Source organism: Oryctolagus cuniculus, chromosome 9 (genome assembly GCF_964237555.1).
Source record: "Oryctolagus cuniculus chromosome 9, mOryCun1.1, whole genome shotgun sequence".
NCBI lineage: Eukaryota > Metazoa > Chordata > Mammalia > Lagomorpha > Leporidae > Oryctolagus > Oryctolagus cuniculus.
Genome location: NC_091440.1, coordinates 112,255,549 through 112,277,808, shown reverse-complemented (window position 1 = coordinate 112,277,808; position 22,260 = coordinate 112,255,549). Strand labels below are relative to the sequence as shown.

The following is a 22,260-nucleotide window of genomic DNA, read 5'->3' as shown; positions in this document are numbered from 1 at the left end:
TCTTCAAACTCCTCTAACAAATAGAGGAAGACATACTTAAAACTCAGATTATGAAGCCATTACTGCCCTAATACCAAAGCCATATAAACACACTAAAAGAAAACAAACCACTTACCAATATCCCCACTAAATATTAATTTAAAAATCAGTAATAACTGGCATGGTGCTAACTTGGTTGAGCCACATCTTACACTGCCAGAACCTGATGCTGTGTCTACACTGCTCTGCTTCTGATCCAAATATCCTGCAAGTGTGCTTGGGAAAACAGATGATGACAAGGCAGATGCCTGGCTCCCTGCCACACAAGTGGGAGACTACAATTGAGCCCAGGCTCTTGGAGACCACATAACCCAGTCCTGCTGTAGGGCCATCTGGGGAATAAACAAGAGGATGGAAAGTACTTCTCTCTCCCTGCCTTATAAACAAAAAAAAATTTAAATAATTTCAATTTAAAATATGAACTGAATTTAAAGCGAATTTAAAAGATTATAACAATGGATAACACCATGGAATGCAAGAATGGCTCAATGCATGAGGATCAATTAACGTAACATAAAACATTAGTAGAAAGGGGAAAAAAAACTTCACGGTTATCTCAAATGACATAGAAGAGGAATCATAAAATTCAACATCCCTTCCTGATACGAACGCTATCAAACTACGAATAGAAGAAAACTACCTCAATTTAACACACGCCATCTATCAAAAGCCATAGTTAACACCATACTCAGTGTTGACAAACTGAACATCTTATCCTCGTAGATTACGAACACACACCCATGCCCACTCTCGCCGTTTCCATTCAATCCAGTACTCGAGGTCCTACCAGAACGATAAAGCAACAACGAAGAACGCACGGCACGGAAAGCAGAAAGGCAGAGGTAAAATTATCTGTTTGCAAACAACACCATCTTATGTACTGAAAACTCTGGAGATGGCACCAAAAATTCTCAGAATAAACAAATTCGGCAAAGCTGCTAGACACAAAGTCAAACTGCAAAAACCAGCTGCATCTCTATACACTTAGCAATAATACGAAAAGGAAAACGTCAAAAAGAATACAATACTTAGAGGTAAACCCAAAAAAGGAAGAAAAAAAGACTGTACAGTGTCCCCACTGGCTGCTGTGAAAAGCCGTCTTGGCACAGTCCCTGGCTCCAGCTCCGGCTCCGGCTCCGGCTCCATGCTCCTCGCCGCCGACGCACACACCGACGCTGACGCTGACACCGCAGACTCGGGCAGCTTTATGGCCCGAGTCCCCGAACTCTGGCTCGCTTTCAAATCTGCAGCCCAGCACCGCCGGCGTGCGCCACCGCGTCAGACGCGGCCCTGGACGCCAGTCGCGGCCCTGGACGCCAGCCGAGGGCTTCAAGGAGAAAGAAGTTGAGAGACGCCCACTGCTGACGGGAACCACGAGGAGAAAGGAAGCAGGAAGTGGACAATGAAGTAGATGAAAAAGGTGGCGAGGAGGAGGAGGAAGAGAAGGGTTTAGTAAGGGGGAGATGGAGAGGAAGAGAATGGTGATGAAAATGAGAACGGGACAGCTACAGGAAAATGGAGTTTAGGCTGAAGAGGAAGCTGACCAGGACGGCCAGTCGGCAAAGAGAGAAAGTGAGCTTCAACCAACAAACAAATATGGCCGTTGTGCCATTGTCACACCCCACTTCCTGTCTCGAAATAGGAGGTGCTCACCTTGGAGCACAGAAGCCGCCCACCCTCCGCCGACAGCGCCACCTGCAGACCACACCACTCTCTACCATCTGACCTATATGTGAATTTGCAATGCCTAGAGCCAGGCCCTGCTTTTTCTCTTTTAAAGTACTTTGAAAAGGAAAACGTTTGAACTTTTGATTTACAGTTTATATTTTTGCACATCTTGTTAGGAGTCAGTCATTTTAATGATGTGACCAAAAGCAGCTTGGGAACACTCTCTGACCTACTTCTGACTTGACCTGTGACTTGGCCACATTCATTATAATCTCAAAGGTGAAATAAAAGATCTTGTGAAACAGCAGCAACAAAGTCCAGGAATCCCACCTGGCATCTCTACTTCCAGTCCAGCTCTCTGCTATGGTCTGGGAAAGCAGAAGATGGCCCAAGTGCTTGGGCCCTGCACCCACATGGGAGACCAGGAAGACGCTCCTGGCTCCTGGCTTCGGTTCACTGCATCTCTGGCAGCTGCAGACATTTGGGGAATGAACTAGCGGATGGAAAACTTCTCTCTGCCTCTGCCTTTCAAATAAATAAATAAATCTTAAAAAAAAAAAAAAAAAAAGAATTGGTGGAAGATGGCTGTAACCACAAGCTAATGAAGGCAGGCACAAACCTTGAACTATTCTAGACCACTGTAACATTTTTCTAGAGCAACACCCACCGAAACCAATGAAATCAATCACCCCCATCTTTATGGACTAGGAAACTAAGCACTAAGAAAGATAGTAATATCTTTCCTTGTTTCCAATACTGCTTTTATGCTTCCAAAACAGAAACTTTTCGAGGACTGTAATATTTTCTTATTTATTCCTTAAAGTTTCTCCTAGTTCCTCTGAGTAAATAAATACGCACTGGGAAGCAGTTTTGAGAATTCAACATGCAATACATTTCAGAAGTACGCATTGGACTGCATGTAAAAAGGGAAAAGTAGAAATCCACATTGTATGAAACACAAAAGAAACAGCTCCAGGATCACACACAGCAAATAAATTTCTCAAAGTAAAAACTTTCTGGGTGGACACTGTGTACAGAGTATGAGACTATCGTTTGGGATATTTACATCCCTTCTCAGAGGGCCTGCCATTTAAGAGTCCCAACTACCCTCCTTTTCCTGCTAATATGCTTTGGAAGGCGGCAGGTAATGGCCTAAGAACCTGGATTCCTGCTACCCTGGTGGGAGATTCAGATGGAGTTTTGTACCCCAGGCTTTGGCCTGGCACAGTCCCAGTAGTTGCAGACATTTGGTGAGTGATCAGTAAATGGAAGATCCTGCCCCACAGTTATCCCACCTTTCAAAAAAGAACAAGTATATACTCAGTTTCAAACAAAAACATATGAAATAAAATAGCTCAGTTTTAAAAGCATAACAAAGAAATCTAAAGTACAGTTTGGAAGCTGATAATCATACCATTGAAGAAGTTTCAATGGAAAAAATCTGAGTATAATCGGATGAAAATGTAGGGAGGTCAGTATTTATAAAACAAACATTAAAATCAACTGTTGCTCAAGAAAAAAAATCTGAAAAAGATTAAAAAGTGACACAGAAAACAAACTAAGGAGGATAAAGCCATCAACAGATGGCAAAATCATTAACAGATGGCACAATGGATTCCCATTCTGGAGACAGAACAGTTCTACATTTTGAATGCAGTGGATGGTACATATCTACATATAAACCAAACTGCAAAGAACATGCAAGGACATGCATAAACAATTAATTCATGTTCAACCTGGTGCTGGCTGATAAGGCATGTAAACTACCTAACAACATCGTACCATTTTCTTGGTTTTGATATTGTACTACAGTTATATAACATTTTACCAGGGGCTGGCACTGCAGTGTAGAAGGTTAAGCCTCTACCTGCAGCGTCCGTATGCCATATGGAAGCCAATTCACCTAATAGCTGTTCTATGTCTGATCCAGCTCCCTGCTAATGAAAATAGGAAAGCAGCGGAAGATGGACAAAGTGCTTGGTCTCCTTCACCCATGGAGGAGATCCAGAGGAAGCTCCTAACTCCTAGCTCCAGCCAGGCCCAGCCATGCCCATTGTATCCATTTGACGAGTGAACCAGTGGATGGAAGATCAATTGATCTCTCTTGCTCTCTCCCCCTCCCCCACTCTCTATCTCTACCTTTCAAATAAAAAAGGAAAAAATCTTAAAAAAGTAAACATTTTACCACTAGGGGATGCTATAATAAACAAAGCAAAACATAAACAAAACCTGAAAATGCTTAAAATAATAAACTGCAATCTAATTCTGTATATTACAGTAACAGACAACAGAGTACATAGGGAAGAAAGGAAGAGAATAGGAATACCAAAAGCAGTGAAATATTAAAATTCTTTAGGGGAAAAGATGACAGTAGGACGATGGCAAAAATGTAAAAAGAAACAAACACGGTAAAGCAGATTCTAAAAATGTAACAAATTACAGCTTCAAGAATGTCTTAATCAGGGATGATATTTTCTATAACCATTATGATGCCATTTTGTACAAATGCATTGTGCATCACAGTGTCTGGATTTGAGATCTAGCTCCATTCTTGATTCCAGCTCCCTACTAATGTGTACCATGGAAGGCAGGAGGGCATGGAGAAATACTTGAGTATCTGACACCCATGTGGGAGACCAAGAATTGGCACCCAGTCCAGGTGTTCTTGGCTTTTGAGGAGTGAACCAGTGCATGGGAGATCTGATTGTCTCTGGTTCTCAAATAAATAAAGATTTTCAAAAGAATGTCATAATCTGAAACACAAAATATAAATGCTGAAATATGAGAGCAGTTAAGTGATAACAAAAGGTCGAATTAGTTCTAGAGATGCAGGTCCAGAAATAGCACAGAGAAGTGAATAGTAAGAAAACAAATTTCAGGGGACCTGCAACATCAGAATTTGAAATCAGCCCTGGTTCCATCCTAACATCTCCACTTCCCATACCGCTTCTTGCTAATGTGCCGGGAAGAGCAAATGAAGGTGGTTGGAGTGCTTGGGATCCTGCTATCCAGGTGGGAAACCCAGATGGAGTTCTGGCTCCTGGCTACAACCAGGCCCAGACCTGCTGTTGGGTTATCTGGGAAGTGTTCTAAGGATGTAAGGTATTTCTACCTGTTAAAAAAATAAATATATTGAAAATCCGTAAGTAATTAGAAAGAAGCAGAATTAACATTAAATTAAAAGATTATAACCACGAATAACACCATGGAATGCAAGAATGGCTCAATGCATGAGGATCAATTAACGTAACATAAAACATTAGTAGAAAGGGGAAAAAAAACTTCACGGTTATCTCAAATGACATAGAAGAGGAATCATAAAATTCAACATCCCTTCCTGATACGAACGCTATCAAACTACGAATAGAAGAAAACTACCTCAATTTAACACACGCCATCTATCAAAAGCCATAGTTAACACCATACTCAGTGTTGACAAACTGAACATCTTATCCTCGTAGATTACGAACACACACCCATGCCCACTCTCGCCGTTTCCATTCAATCCAGTACTCGAGGTCCTACCAGAACGATAAAGCAACAACGAAGAACGCACGGCACGGAAAGCAGAAAGGCAGAGGTAAAATTATCTGTTTGCAAACAACACCATCTTATGTACTGAAAACTCTGGAGATGGCACCAAAAATTCTCAGAATAAACAAATTCGGCAAAGCTGCTAGACACAAAGTCAAACTGCAAAAACCAGCTGCATCTCTATACACTTAGCAATAATACGAAAAGGAAAACGTCAAAAAGAATACAATACTTAGAGGTAAACCCAAAAAAGGAAGAAAAAAAGACTGTACAGTGTCCCCACTGGCTGCTGTGAAAAGCCGTCTTGGCACAGTCCCTGGCTCCAGCTCCGGCTCCGGCTCCGGCTCCATGCTCCTCGCCGCCGACGCACACACCGACGCTGACGCTGACACCGCAGACTCGGGCAGCTTTATGGCCCGAGTCCCCGAACTCTGGCTCGCTTTCAAATCTGCAGCCCAGCACCGCCGGCGTGCGCCACCGCGTCAGACGCGGCCCTGGACGCCAGTCGCGGCCCTGGACGCCAGCCGAGGGCTTCAAGGAGAAAGAAGTTGAGAGACGCCCACTGCTGACGGGAACCACGAGGAGAAAGGAAGCAGGAAGTGGACAATGAAGTAGATGAAAAAGGTGGCGAGGAGGAGGAGGAAGAGAAGGGTTTAGTAAGGGGGAGATGGAGAGGAAGAGAATGGTGATGAAAATGAGAACGGGACAGCCACAGGAAAATGGAGTTTAGGCTGAAGAGGAAGCTGACCAGGACGGCCAGTCGGCAAAGAGGGAAAGTGAGCTTCAACCAACAAACAAATATGGCCGTTGTGCCATTGTCACACCCCACTTCCTGTCTCGAAATAGGAGGTGCTCACCTTGGAGCACAGAAGCCGCCCACCCTCCGCCGACAGCGCCACCTGCAGACCACACCACTCTCTACCATCTGACCTATATGTGAATTTGCAATGCCTAGAGCCAGGCCCTGCTTTTTCTCTTTTAAAGTACTTTGAAAAGGAAAACGTTTGTACTTTTGATTTACAGTTTATATTTTTGCACATCTTGTTAGGAGTCAGTCATTTTAATGATGTGACCAAAAGCAGCTTGGGAACACTCTCTGACCTACTTCTGACTTGACCTGTGACTTGGCCACATTCATTATAATCTCAAAGGTGAAATAAAAGATCTTGTGAAACAGCAGCAACAAAGTCCAGGAATCCCACCTGGCATCTCTACTTCCAGTCCAGCTCTCTGCTATGGTCTGGGAAAGCAGAAGATGGCCCAAGTGCTTGGGCCCTGCACCCACATGGGAGACCAGGAAGACGCTCCTGGCTCCTGGCTTCGGTTCACTGCATCTCTGGCAGCTGCAGACATTTGGGGAATGAACTAGCGGATGGAAAACTTCTCTCTGCCTCTGCCTTTCAAATAAATAAATAAATCTTAAAAAAAAAAAAAAAAAAAAAGAATTGGTGGAAGATGGCTGTAACCACAAGCTAATGAAGGCAGGCACAAACCTTGAACTATTCTAGACCACTGTAACATTTTTCTAGAGCAACACCCACCGAAACCAATGAAATCAATCACCCCCATCTTTATGGACTAGGAAACTAAGCACTAAGAAAGATAGTAATATCTTTCCTTGTTTCCAATACTGCTTTTATGCTTCCAAAACAGAAACTTTTCGAGGACTGTAATATTTTCTTATTTATTCCTTAAAGTTTCTCCTAGTTCCTCTGAGTAAATAAATACGCACTGGGAAGCAGTTTTGAGAATTCAACATGCAATACATTTCAGAAGTACGCATTGGACTGCATGTAAAAAGGGAAAAGTAGAAATCCACATTGTATGAAACACAAAAGAAACAGCTCCAGGATCACACACAGCAAATAAATTTCTCAAAGTAAAAACTTTCTGGGTGGACACTGTGTACAGAGTATGAGACTATCGTTTGGGATATTTACATCCCTTCTCAGAGGGCCTGCCATTTAAGAGTCCCAACTACCCTCCTTTTCCTGCTAATATGCTTTGGAAGGCGGCAGGTAATGGCCTAAGAACCTGGATTCCTGCTACCCTGGTGGGAGATTCAGATGGAGTTTTGTACCCCAGGCTTTGGCCTGGCACAGTCCCAGTAGTTGCAGACATTTGGTGAGTGATCAGTAAATGGAAGATCCTGCCCCACAGTTATCCCACCTTTCAAAAAAGAACAAGTATATACTCAGTTTCAAACAAAAACATATGAAATAAAATAGCTCAGTTTTAAAAGCATAACAAAGAAATCTAAAGTACAGTTTGGAAGCTGATAATCATACCATTGAAGAAGTTTCAATGGAAAAAATCTGAGTATAATCGGATGAAAATGTAGGGAGGTCAGTATTTATAAAACAAACATTAAAATCAACTGTTGCTCAAGAAAAAAAATCTGAAAAAGATTAAAAAGTGACACAGAAAACAAACTAAGGAGGATAAAGCCATCAACAGATGGCAAAATCATTAACAGATGGCACAATGGATTCCCATTCTGGAGACAGAACAGTTCTACATTTTGAATGCAGTGGATGGTACATATCTACATATAAACCAAACTGCAAAGAACATGCAAGGACATGCATAAACAATTAATTCATGTTCAACCTGGTGCTGGCTGATAAGGCATGTAAACTACCTAACAACATCGTACCATTTTCTTGGTTTTGATATTGTACTACAGTTATATAACATTTTACCAGGGGCTGGCACTGCAGTGTAGAAGGTTAAGCCTCTACCTGCAGCGTCCGTATGCCATATGGAAGCCAATTCACCTAATAGCTGTTCTATGTCTGATCCAGCTCCCTGCTAATGAAAATAGGAAAGCAGCGGAAGATGGACAAAGTGCTTGGTCTCCTTCACCCATGGAGGAGATCCAGAGGAAGCTCCTAACTCCTAGCTCCAGCCAGGCCCAGCCATGGCCATTGTATCCATTTGACCAGTGAACCAGTGGATGGAAGATCAATTGATCTCTCTTGCTCTCTCCCCCTCCCCCACTCTCTATCTCTACCTTTCAAATAAAAAAGGAAAAAATCTTAAAAAAGTAAACATTTTACCACTAGGGGATGCTATAATAAACAAAGCAAAACATAAACAAAACCTGAAAATGCTTAAAATAATAAACTGACAATCTAATTCTGTATATTACAGTAACAGACAACAGAGTACATAGGGAAGAAAGGAAGAGAATAGGAATACCAAAAGCAGTGAAATATTAAAATTCTTTAGGGGAAAAGATGACAGTAGGACGATGGCAAAAATGTAAAAAGAAACAAACACGGTAAAGCAGATTCTAAAAATGTAACAAATTACAGCTTCAAGAATGTCTTAATCAGGGATGATATTTTCTATAACCATTATGATGCCATTTTGTACAAATGCATTGTGCATCACAGTGTCTGGATTTGAGATCTAGCTCCGTTCTTGATTCCAGCTCCCTACTAATGTGTACCATGGAAGGCAGGAGGGCATGGAGAAATACTTGAGTATCTGACACCCATGTGGGAGACCAAGAATTGGCACCCAGTCCAGGTGTTCTTGCTTTTGAGGAGTGAACCAGTGCATGGGAGATCTGATTGTCTCTGGTTCTCAAATAAATAAAGATTTTCAAAAGAATGTCATAATCTGAAACACAAAATATAAATGCTGAAATATGAGAGCAGTTAAGTGATAACAAAAGGTCGAATTAGTTCTAGAGATGCAGGTCCAGAAATAGCACAGAGAAGTGAATAGTAAGAAAACAAATTTCAGGGGACCTGCAACATCAGAATTTGAAATCAGCCCTGGTTCCATCCTAACATCTCCACTTCCCATACCGCTTCTTGCTAATGTGCCGGGAAGAGCAAATGAAGGTGGTTGGAGTGCTTGGGATCCTGCTATCCAGGTGGGAAACCCAGATGGAGTTCTGGCTCCTGGCTACAACCAGGCCCAGACCTGCTGTTGGGTTATCTGGGAAGTGTTCTAAGGATGTAAGGTATTTCTACCTGTTAAAAAAATAAATATATTGAAAATCCGTAAGTAATTAGAAAGAAGCAGAATTAACATTAAATTAAAAGATTATAACCACGAATAACACCATGGAATGCAAGAATGGCTCAATGCATGAGGATCAATTAACGTAACATAAAACATTAGTAGAAAGGGGAAAAAAAACTTCACGGTTATCTCAAATGACATAGAAGAGGAATCATAAAATTCAACATCCCTTCCTGATACGAACGCTATCAAACTACGAATAGAAGAAAACTACCTCAATTTAACACACGCCATCTATCAAAAGCCATAGTTAACACCATACTCAGTGTTGACAAACTGAACATCTTATCCTCGTAGATTACGAACACACACCCATGCCCACTCTCGCCGTTTCCATTCAATCCAGTACTCGAGGTCCTACCAGAACGATAAAGCAACAACGAAGAACGCACGGCACGGAAAGCAGAAAGGCAGAGGTAAAATTATCTGTTTGCAAACAACACCATCTTATGTACTGAAAACTCTGGAGATGGCACCAAAAATTCTCAGAATAAACAAATTCGGCAAAGCTGCTAGACACAAAGTCAAACTGCAAAAACCAGCTGCATCTCTATACACTTAGCAATAATACGAAAAGGAAAACGTCAAAAAGAATACAATACTTAGAGGTAAACCCAAAAAAGGAAGAAAAAAAGACTGTACAGTGTCCCCACTGGCTGCTGTGAAAAGCCGTCTTGGCACAGTCCCTGGCTCCAGCTCCGGCTCCGGCTCCGGCTCCATGCTCCTCGCCGCCGACGCACACACCGACGCTGACGCTGACACCGCAGACTCGGGCAGCTTTATGGCCCGAGTCCCCGAACTCTGGCTCGCTTTCAAATCTGCAGCCCAGCACCGCCGGCGTGCGCCACCGCGTCAGACGCGGCCCTGGACGCCAGTCGCGGCCCTGGACGCCAGCCGAGGGCTTCAAGGAGAAAGAAGTTGAGAGACGCCCACTGCTGACGGGAACCACGAGGAGAAAGGAAGCAGGAAGTGGACAATGAAGTAGATGAAAAAGGTGGCGAGGAGGAGGAGGAAGAGAAGGGTTTAGTAAGGGGGAGATGGAGAGGAAGAGAATGGTGATGAAAATGAGAACGGGACAGCCACAGGAAAATGGAGTTTAGGCTGAAGAGGAAGCTGACCAGGACGGCCAGTCGGCAAAGAGGGAAAGTGAGCTTCAACCAACAAACAAATATGGCCGTTGTGCCATTGTCACACCCCACTTCCTGTCTCGAAATAGGAGGTGCTCACCTTGGAGCACAGAAGCCGCCCACCCTCCGCCGACAGCGCCACCTGCAGACCACACCACTCTCTACCACCCGACCTACATGTGAATTTGCAATGCCTAGAGCCAGGCCCTGCTTTTTCTCTTTTAAAGTACTTTGAATCCGCCCCGCGGCTCACTAGGATAATCCTCCGCCTGCGGCACCAGGACTCCGGGTTCTAGTCCCGGTCGGGGCGCCGGGATTCTGTCCCGGTTGCCCCTCTTCCAGTCCAGTTCTCTGCTGTGGCCCGGGAGTGCAGTGGAGGATGGCCCAAGTGCTTGGGCCCTGCACCCCATGGGAGACCAGGAGAAGCACCTGCCTCCTGCCTTCGGATCAGCGCGGTGCGCCTGCCACAGCGGCCATTGGAGAGTGAACCAACGACAAAGGAAGACCTTTCTCTCTGTGTGTGTCTCTCTCACTGTCCACGCTGCCTGTCAAAAAAAGGAGGGGGGGGGTTACTTTGAAAAGGAAAACGTTTGAACTTTTGATTTACAGTTTATATTTTTACACATCTTGTTAGGAGTCAGCCATTTTAACAATGTGACCAAAAGCAGCTTGGGAGCATTCTCTGACCTACTTCTGACTTGGCCACATTCATTATAATCTCAAAGGTGAAATAAAAGACCTTGTGAAACAGCAGCAACAAAATCTTATTTGAGCTTTCCATTTTTGTTGTACTATTAAGTGGTTGGTTTTTGGGAGATGGTTAAAAGGACCAAAAATAAAAGGTTTCATATTTACCCCCTTTTTTGATGATACTCTTTTTTTTCCTGTTAAATCTTTGTGTGAAACAATCTAGCCCAAAAATAAACTGGAGTTTTATTTTTCCTGAGTTCTTATAAAAAGAATAAAAATTTGCGATGCAAATGAAAAGTAACAGCTTAAAAAAAATTGAAGACAGAAATGAAAGACATGTGTCCAAATGTAGAAGACTTAATATTCTCAAAATATTCATCCTACCAAAGTATTCTTAAGATTTAATGGAATGTTTATCAAAATCACAGTGACATATTTTATAGCAGAAACAAGAAAAAATCATCCTGAAGTCTAAAGAGAATTTTAAATAATCTGGATTCGCCTAAAAATCTTAGCAATGAAGGAATGTTGGAGGTTTCACATATCCTGGTTTCAAAACATATTACAAAACCATAGTAATATAAACAGTTTGGTGCTAGCTAACAACAAATATATAAACCAATGAAATGCAATAGAGAGGCCAGAAAGAAATACATGTATATGCTCAAAAGATCTTCAACAAATGTGTCAAGAACACAAGGTTGAAAAAGGATAGCCCCTTCAATAGCAGTGTTGAAAAAAACTGGATAAACACATGCTAAAGAATCAAGCTGGATCTGTAGACCTTGTATAAACATTAATGCAAAGTTGATTAGACCTAAACATAAAGAAATAAAATATAAAACTCCTACAAGAAAACATGAGAAAAGCTTCATGACATTAGTTTTGACCATTGATTTTTTAATATTATACTTTATCACGGAAAACTAAAGGAAGCTAGACAACCTATTGTATTATAATTTTAAAAATTCTGTACATCAGTGCAAAAAGAAATCAACAGAATATAAAGTAAACCTACAGAATACAAAACAAAAAATGATTAAAATCATATCTGATAAGGGTTGTAATTCAGAAAATGCAGAGAACTCCTACAGGTTAACAACCACAAAAAGTAGCCCAATTAAAAAATGGGCAGAAGACCTGATAGACATTTCTCCGAAAAAAAACAAGTGGACAACAAGCATATGAAAAGATGCTCAACATCACTAGTAACTGAAGAAAGGTAACTCAAACCCACAATTAAGTATTAACTAATATCCATCAGGATGCTCACTAAGGACGAGAAAATATCAAATGTTGGAAAGAATGTGGAGAACCTGGAGCCCTTGTGCACCTCTGATAATAACATCAAATGCTGTAGCTGCTATGGCAAACAGTAAGGAAGTTCTTCAAATATCCACAAGTGATTACCATAGGACCCATTAATCCCTCTTCTGGGTAATAAACATTCAAAAGAACTGACAACATGATCAACTGTCAATCTTGAACATATTTCTGAACACCAATATACACTGCAGCATTATGCCAAATAATCACACATGTCCAGGTGACTGGACAAAAACAACAAAAACCAAAAAAACACAACAGTGATGCATGCATATGATGGAAAATTATATAGCCTAAAAAAAGAAGGAAATCCTATCCCATGAGACAACATGATGACTCTTCATTAAGCCAGTCATAAGGAGACAAATACTTTAGGATCACATCTATATAAACTCACTGCAGTAGTCAAAATCATGAAAACATAAAGGGGAGTAATGGTTGCCAGGGTCTTGAGTGAAAAATAATGCAAGAATTGTTTCTTTATGGATATAGAGGTCCTGTTTTATAACATGAAACAGTTTCAGCGATCTATTACACAATAACTGAATATAATAAACTACAGGTATCTAAGAGTCTAATCTTTACATTTTTTACCACAAGTAAAAATAGAAAAACTTCTTAAAATTTCAAAAACCTACATTCGTGATTTAAACTTAGCACAAAATTTAACTGGAAACCAATTAAGTGATTGATTTCATAGATATGTGTAGAAAAGGACTAGAATTGTTTTAAAGAAAAGCTTTTAAGTTTGACAATATACTATCCCTGTTTTCACCAAACTGCTTTATAGTAGTTCAAACTTAAAACTATTTAATGTGATTTAATAAAGTAGAAAAAAGATATGAGTACAGAATAATTCTGTAAAATACCTTGGCAATTATTTTATATGATGGACTAGAATATACAATAAGCAGAGTTGTTGTTATCAGGCAGCATAACAAATTAGATTATGATTGTGGTCTTAGTAGCCCACTGTCTTAAGGGGACTTTCTGCTTCCTTAGAATTTAAGACAAACCTAAGTAGTGAGGTTTGTTTTAACTCATTAGTAGCATAAGAATAAGGAACAAAATCTAAATAATAGAAAAGCATTTAAAGTTTTGTTTTTATTTACTTACTTTGATAAGGGGGAGAACAATAGCACTAAAAATTCCTTTCTATCTCTTGTTTTTAAAACCTACCAAGAAACAGATGTAAAACTATAGGAGGCACTAGAATTGGAGGGCACAGAACTTCCAAGACATTTGAAAATAAACCATAAACAAGAATAGATGAGGCACTAAGATAACTAACAATTAAAATGTAGGTTTGTTTATCCTGGTGATTTAGACACCAGTTGGGACACCTTCATCCCTACAAGAGTACCTGGTTCAAATCCTGCCTCTGCTCCTGATTCTAGCTTCCTGCCAATGTAGACCTTCGATAGCAGTAGTGATGGCTCAAGAAGTTGAAACGGGTCTCAACCAACCACATGGGAGACTTGGATTGAGTTCCTGGCTTCAAGCATTTGGGGAATTTGGGGATTGAACTAATGGATGGGAGCTCACATTTTGTCAATGCTTTTAAAAAACCAAAATTATATCAGTGTGTTCCGTGCCCTTAAAGTTACCTCTGTAATAATTAAGAAAAGAAAGCACAAAACTCTTGAAATATCTAGGAGGGATAAAAAATATCACCCACAATCTTTATGGGCTACATAGTAATACCTTTCCTTGTTTCAATACTGCTTTTATGCTTCCAAAACAGAAATTTTTCAAGGATTCTACCATTTTCATATTATTCCTTTAAGTTTCTCCTATCTCCTCTGAGTAAATAAATGAGCACTGGGAAGCAGTTTTGAAAATAAATTCGACATGCAACACATCTCAAAAGTACGTAATGGACTGCATGTGAAAAGGGAAAAGTAGAAATTCACATTGTACAAAACACAAGAAACAGCTCCAAAGAAAAATGTTTGGTTCATATATATCAAATAAATTTTTGAATGTAAAAACTTTAGAAGTTGGTATTGTGGTGTAGAGTGTTAGACTATCACGTGGAATGTTTGTATCCCTTATTGGAGAGCCAGTTAAGAGTCACAAGCAACCCTGCTTCTGATCCAGTTTTCTGCTAATGTGCTTTGGAAAGCAGCAGGTGATGGCCCAAGAACCTGGGTTCCTGTCATCTAGGTGGGAGATCCAGAGAGAGTTCTGAGGCTCCTGACTTTGGCCTGACACAGCCCCAGTTGTTGCACACATTTGGAAAGTGGATCAGTGGATGGAAGATCTCTACCCACCCCTCTGTTACTCTACCTTCACAAAAGTGTATACTCAGTTTCAAATAAGAATATAAGAAATAAAATAGCTCAGTTTTAAAAGCATAACACAGAAACAAAACTAAGGAAATAGAGTTTGGAAACTTCATTAAAGAAGTTTCAATGAAAATAATTTCTCAGTATAACCAGATAAAAATGTAGGGAGAGGGCCAGTGCCATAGTGTAGCAGGTAAAGCCATCATTTGCAGTAACAGTGTCCCATCTGAGTGCTGGTTCAAGTCCCAGCTGCTCCACTTCCAGTCCAGCTCTCTGCTATGCCCTGGAAAAGCAGTAAAAAATGGCCCAAGTCCTTGGGCCCCTGCATCCACGTGGGAGACCCAGAACTTTCTGGCTCCTGGCTTCAGAGGCGCAGCTCCGGCAGTTGCAGCCAGTTGGGGAGGGAACCAGCAGACGGAAGACCTCTCTCTGCCTCTCCTTCTCTCTCTGTGTAACTCTTTCAAATAAATACATAAATCTTTTTAAAAATTATGGAAATTACTCTCTATTAAAGCAAATATTAAAATCAACTTTAGTTGCTCAGAAAAAGAGAGAGGTTAAAGGTGAAAAAGATAAAAAGAAAACAAATTAACAAGGATAAAACCACTAACAGATACTGTAATAGATTCCTTTTCTGGTGACAGAACAATTCTACATGTTTACTGTGGTGAGAGGTACATAAATCTACACACAAGATCAAACTTCAGAGAACCATGCACACAGACATGCATGGAAAGCCACACAAAGAATTCATGTAAGATCTGGTGCAGGCTGATAAGGTTTGCAAGCTACCTAACCAAACTATACCACCTTCCTGATTTTGAATTAACTACAGTTATGTAAGATTTTATCACTGGTAGAAGACAGGTTCATATGATTCTATGTATTTGTGTATATCTATGTACATATGCATACACACACATTACATAGTCTATACTATATACTTTTACATACTCATTTTTGCAACTTCCTGTGAATCTATAATTACTTCAAAGGAATTTTAGTTTAAAATCAAATAATAACATGAAAATGTACCACTATAGAAAAACCTATAGGAATAATGATTATTATTAATTATTATTAAAATCTCTAAAACGACATGGAACAATTTATGCTATGATATTTGGACTTAATTCTATACTCAAAAAAAGGGTGGGAAGCACTTAAGGCAATAATATGACAATCTAATCCTGTATGTTACAATAATAGGACTCCATGGGGAATAAAGAATGAAAGAAACAGGAATATAAATGCCAATCTATGAGAATAGCAAGTGATGATTAGAAAAGGTGAATTAGTTGTAGAGATGCAGGTCCAGAAATAACACAAGTATGAATAATGTACAAACAAATTTCAGGGGAGCAGCACTGTGGCACAGCAGCTTAGGCCAATGCCTGCACCACGAGCACCCCATATGAATACCAGCTCAATTCCCAGCATCTCAACTTCCAATCCAGCTTCCTGCTCATGCACCTGGGAAAGCAGTGGAAGTGACCATAGTACTTGGGCTCATGCTACCTACAACGGAGACCCAGATGGAGTTCTGGGCTCCAGGCTACAACCTGGTCCATCCCTGGCTGTTGTGGCTATCTGGGGAGTGAACCAGCAGGTCTGTCTCTGTCTCACCCTCCATTTCTCTAATTCTGCTTTCCCAAAAAATAAATCTTAAAGAAAAAACAAGTTTCAGACTTGTAATAAAGGAAAAGTTTTCTCCTGTTTGCTAAGATTATCACTTATCAGTGAATATTAATTATGTACAGATAGAAATTCTTACTTCTTGTCTTTTCTTAAGATCTTCTTTGGCTGCTCCAAAGCGTTTGGTTAACCTTGCTATCTTGGCCTGAAAAAAATAAAAATGAAACACAAATTGCATTTTAAGATTAAAAAGGAATCAATGTATATCTAACAAAAACCCTATAAATAACTGGATCCTCAGAGGCAGCTGAAAGCAGAATTAAAGTACGCTAACTTTAAAACATACACCTGGAGAGTATGAAATATTATGCAGCACTCTTAACTTAAATTTAGCTTATTTTCTTCTAGATCTGTAGGTGTTTACTCACCAAGTAATACTCATATTCTTTTTAAAATGAAAGCCTGGGGTCTGCATTGTTTTTTAATACAGTGATAACCACACTTCATTTTCTTACTGTGACTTATACAGTAGAAATATCTGTAAGTCATCAAAGATCGTCTTCTAAAAATATTCATGTATCAATGCATAGCAGATTGAAAAATTATCTACATACTCTTCTATTACATAGGTTTCATGTTCCTCAATGTCCTGTTAACATACTACTGAAATTAATAATCTTGACTTTCTTTCACATGATTTCCTTAGGATACATTCACAGAGGTGGCATTCCTGAGATCAAATATATTTTTAAACTTCTTGCCTAAATGTGTTCAGAAAGGCTTTACAAATTGACACTTTAATAATTGTGTAAAAGAATGTTTACCAAAACATTTAATTTCATAATCTTAAGTCCATTAATATAGCCTAGAAAATCCATTACCTATAACTCTCAAAAGTGAAGATTTGCTCCATGACTTACTTATGCACATTATTAAGACCAAAAGACAAATAGCATAACTTCACACCATTAATATGGATTCAATTTTATGGGGACTATACTATTTCAACTAACTTTTTCAAAAATGATATATGAAATGGTATTTTTGAGCCCCAATGCATGCAAGAATGGCTTTTATTTATTTCCTTAGTCAGATGGTCTTTGTGGGTATTTTATAAATTATACATATATATCATTACTGTTCTATCTTTACTTAAAAAGGAAAACAAAAAAAGTCATTTAGCCTATGACATGTATATGAGAAAAAGGCTTCGAAGGATACATAACAAGGTGAAAAGTGGTTACTTTTAAGGCCAGATGGCAGGAATTATGGCACTGAAGGTAAAAGCTGCCACTTTTACTGGCATCCCACATGAGCACAGGTTAGTGTCTGAGCTGCTCCATTGCCGATCCAGCTAATGGCCTGAGAGAAGCAGCAGAGGATGGCGTAAGTGTTTGGGCTTTGCCACTCACGTGGGAGACCTAAATGAAGCTCTTGGCTCCTGGCTTCAGCCTGGCCCAGCCCTGGCTGTTGCAGCCATCTCTCTTTCTGTCTCTGTCTCTCCCTCTCTCTGTCACTCTTTCAAATAAATAAAGCTTTTGTTTTTTTTAAAGATTTTTTTTTTTTTTATTTGACAGGTTTATACAGACAGAGAGAGAGAGAGAGAAAGGTCTTACTTCCATTGGTTCACTCCCCAAATGGCTGCTACAGCCGGCACCACGCCAATCACAAGCCAGGAGCCAGGTGCTTCTTCCTGGCCTCCCACGCGGGTGCAGGGGCCCAAGCACTTGGGCCCTCCTCCACTGCCCCACCCCCCCCGCCCCGGGCCACAGCAGAGAGCTGGACTGGAAGTGGAGCAACCAGGATTAGAACCCGGCACCCGTATGGGATGCCAGCACCGCAAGCAGAGGATTAACCTAGTGTACCATGGCGCCGGCCCCCAAATAAATAAAGCTTAAAAAAAAAAAGGTACAGAGGATTCTGCCTTCATTATTGTAAAATTTGAAGTGTTCTTAATTAAAAAGAACTATCACTTAAAAATTAAATCAGTACTATAGAAAATAAAATCAAAATGTGGACATTTACTTCTTTTTTAGCTTTTATACAGTAAGAAAACTGTACAATTGTTTCTTTTTAACTCAAACTATCATAGTGTATATTAGAGTAGGTCTCTGTTTTGGCCATTATTTTTTGAGACTTTTAAAAATATATAAATGAGTCATTTATCTAAGTTCAACAAAGTAATATTCTATTATTATGTCTTTGACTATTAGTTCTAACTTTTAATTGGTTTCTTCTTTAGCACAAGTACAGTTTCTTGTATGATGGCACAACCCTAGCTGTTCAAGTACGAACCACATAAACTGCTGGGAGTCAGACATACCGAGCCTTGCTCAGCAAAACAGACAAGCCAAGAACTGCTTTGCAGATATATCAAGGAACTTTATAACCATATAAAAATAGTTCATTATGCATCAAGTATGGCCTAATAACCAAATATTACTATAAAAAGCTAGTGAATATATGGACAACAGGTATCTATGAGTCAAAACTGTTCCCTGTATTAGATTTTACTATATTGGTAGAGAAAAGGAGGAAAGACTGAAAGCATAAAGTAAAATAGCTACTTTTGTTTAAAATTACTTAAAATTTTCCAAGACATAACCAATTTAATACTGTATTCCAGGGTGAGATGACAACCCATCCATTTCCACAAGAAATCCAGTTGAAATTTGGTGTATTCTGAATTTATAATGACTTGGGGGCGCCGGTACCATGGTGCACTTGGTTAATCCTCTGCCTACAGTACTAGTATCCCATATTGGTGCCGGGTTCTAGTCCTGGTTGCTCCACTTCCAGTCCAGCTCTCTGTTGTGGCTGGGGAAGGCAGTGGAGAATGGCCCAAGTGCTTGGGCCCCTGTATCCGTGTGGGAGGCCAGGACGAAGCACCTGGCTCCTGTCTTGGGATTGGCGCAGCGCCAGCCATAACAGCCATTTGGGGAGTGAACCAACGGAATAAAGACCTTTCTCTCTGTCTCTCTCTCTCACTGTCTATAACTCTACCTGCCAAATAAAAAAAAAAAAAAAAAAAAAAAAAAGGAAAGAAAAGAAAGAAAAAAAATAATGACTTGGGAAAATTCAGCCCTTCTAGATTAAATTAAGTCCTCCTATAGGGACACAATTTAACACCTGTGACTCCTTTTTTCTTTTACTGGCTTTTTTCTTCATAAAGGCATTAAAAACTCATTTTGAGTCTATTCTTAAGTACTTATTTATTTTTAAGTAACTACTTTTTTTTTTTTTTTGGACAGGCAGAGTTAGACAGACAGAGAGAGAGAGAGACAGAGAGAAAGGTCTTCCTTCTGTTGGTTCACCCCCCAAATGGTTGCTATGGCTGGTGTGTTGTGGCCAGCGCGCTGCGCTGATCCGAAGCCAGGAGCCAGGTGCTTCCTCCTGGTCTCCCATGCAGGTGCAGGGCCCAAGCACTTGGGCCATCCTCCACAGCCTTCCCGGGCCACAGCAGAGAGCTGGACTGGAAGAGGAGCAACTGGGACAGAATCCGGTGTGCCAACCGGGACTAGAACCCGGGGTGCCGGTGTTGCAGGCGGAGGATTAGCCTAGTGAGCCGTGGCACTGGCCTTAAATAACTACTATTAAAGAAACCTTTTTCATTACATTTTCTAACCAGCTGTTAGCAATGTACATAGTAAAGTCCCTAGAATATGTTGTCCAAATACCACACAGTTGCTAAAATTCTACCACGTTAATTTTATCAGGGAATCACCAACAATTATTCATTTCTTCTATTGTCACTAGACTACCACCAAAGCTCTAATAGTAATGAAAATGATCTGCTTATCAATATTTCTCATATCAATAAAGGTGTGGACTCTTGCCATGAATTCAGAGAAGAATTCTGAATATTGGATCAAGTACACCAGGCACCATGGTCAGTTTTTTAAGATTTTTAGTTAGTGAGGGAAATGCATAGGGGAATTAGGGCTTTATCTAAGGAGAAAGAAAAGAGAGACTTAAGTTGGGGTCCATACCAAGCAGAGAGCAGGCCAGGAACCACGTGCAGCTAGCATTTGGTTATGAGCAGCCACAAGTAGCTCAGCATTGGTAGCAAAGCGAAGGCAGATAGCGCAGGCAGCCCGAAGGCCATACTGGGCAACAAGGGGATCCAGGGCAGTGAGGGAAAATAAGGGCTGAACCCACTGGGCTCCAGGCCTTTTATCCACTTCCAAAGGGGAGTGGTTACTCAGCCTGACTGGCAGGTGGGTGTACAGGTGTGGTCAGGTAGGGGGAAGAGCTCACAAAGAGGTGTGGTGAAGGCATGGTCTTCAAGCTCATAATTCTAATCAATTTTATCCTATCTGCCTGCTACGTCATTAGCATCTAGTAATAAACCTTTTCCTCCATTCTGAATTTTAGGGGAAGTATTTCCTGTGATGTGCTGTTAAACACAATAATTATAACAAGTTTCTGATGAAGATCCTTTATGAAGCATTGCCCTACTTTTCCCACAAATGGCTGGTGAATGTTAGCAAATTCTTGGCACCTACTGAGATAACCATGCTATTTCTTGTTTTAACTTTCCTCTATTAATAAAATAAAATAAAATTATTTATGATGAACATGCCTTACATTAGTGAAAGAAACCCATGTTAGGAAATAAAATCATGTTTCGTCTTCTGTTAGGCTAAGAATTTAACAGTCGGGCTTGCTTCATATAAATGAGGCTTCATCTTTGTCTACACTCTAGAAGAGTTTAGTATGAGACATCAAGGATCTGTTACTCAAAGATTTATCACCATTTTATGGCAAATCTTTCTGAGGCCAATGACTTCCTTAAGTTTGGAGTTTAGTGTGTTATTGCTGTTTTATCTGGCATAGGAGATGAACACATAATATTTTTCTACCTTTTGTTTGTTAATAATAATGAATTTCAGATTATCAATTTCTGGGGCCAGTACTGTGGCACAGCAGGTTAACCCACTGCTAGCAATTCTGGCATCCTGTACTGCAGCAATGGACGCTGAGCTCTGCTTCTAATCCAGTTTCCTGCCATTGTAACCTTGGAAGGTATTAGATGATGGCTCAAGCACTTTGGCCTCTGCCACCCTGTGGGAGACCCAGATGGAGTTCCTGGGTACTAGCTTCAGCCTGGCCTAGTTCCAGCGGTTGTGGCTATTTGGGGAGTGAAGCAGTAGATGAAAAATCTGTCACTCTGCCTTTCAAATAAATAAATCTTAAAAAAAAAGCAATTTTCCTTTGAAAACTGTTTGGACTCTTACCTATCAGTTTTTATACCACTGCTTAATTACAGTTCTGATTTAAGGAGTCAAGAATTTTCATTTTACTTCCTCTCTGGAATTATCAATAAATATGTTTTGGGAAGAAGTATGGCCTGAGCAGAGTAGAAAAACTATTAGGTGATAATATTCAATTTTATTACATTGTTGCTATTCAATATACAACAAATGACAATGGTTAGCATTCAAGGAAAGTTATTATGATAGCATCAAAGACAGATAAACCTAAAAAGTTACATATCCTTTTGTTTAAAAAATAATAAAGATCATGGAAATAACTGCTGGAATTAACCTTACAATTTGACATCTTTGAAAAAATGAAAACACATAAAAATTTCACTATTCAGAATATAATCAATTCCCAAATTATATAGAAAATTATCATATTACTAATTCTCCAGGATCTGTAACTTTTCTTTTGTCATACTGACTACTGGCTTTAGTTATATCTACATATATTCCAATAACGAAAACTGTTTCAGCATTTGTTAAATGTCTCTTTGCTACATTAAAAAGAAACTAATCATTAAAACTAGGTTCAAATTCAAGCAAATGGACAAAGGTCATGTCATGTAGTAAGACAGTAATATTCTCCAAAACTTTAAAATGACAGATAATTTTGGGGGCCAGTGTTGTGGCAGAGCCGGCAAGGTGGCTACC

The 22,260-nt window shown here is 40.1% G+C and overlaps 1 protein-coding gene across 24 annotated transcripts in view; it reads right to left on the bottom strand.

Moving 5' to 3' along the window:
• Window positions 1-22,260, bottom strand: part of ATF7IP (activating transcription factor 7 interacting protein) — a 136,479-nt gene that overhangs the window by 45,270 nt on the left and 68,949 nt on the right. For 21 of the 24 annotated variants that reach the window (XM_008259601.4, XM_051850274.2, XM_070049418.1 and 18 more), the window contains one exon: window positions 16,485-16,550. The exons of the other annotated variants lie outside the window; for them this stretch is intronic. In XM_008259601.4, the coding sequence (XP_008257823.2) occupies window positions 16,485-16,550 (66 nt within the window). The remainder of the gene's footprint in view (window positions 1-16,484; window positions 16,551-22,260) is intronic. 24 annotated transcript variants of the gene reach the window in all.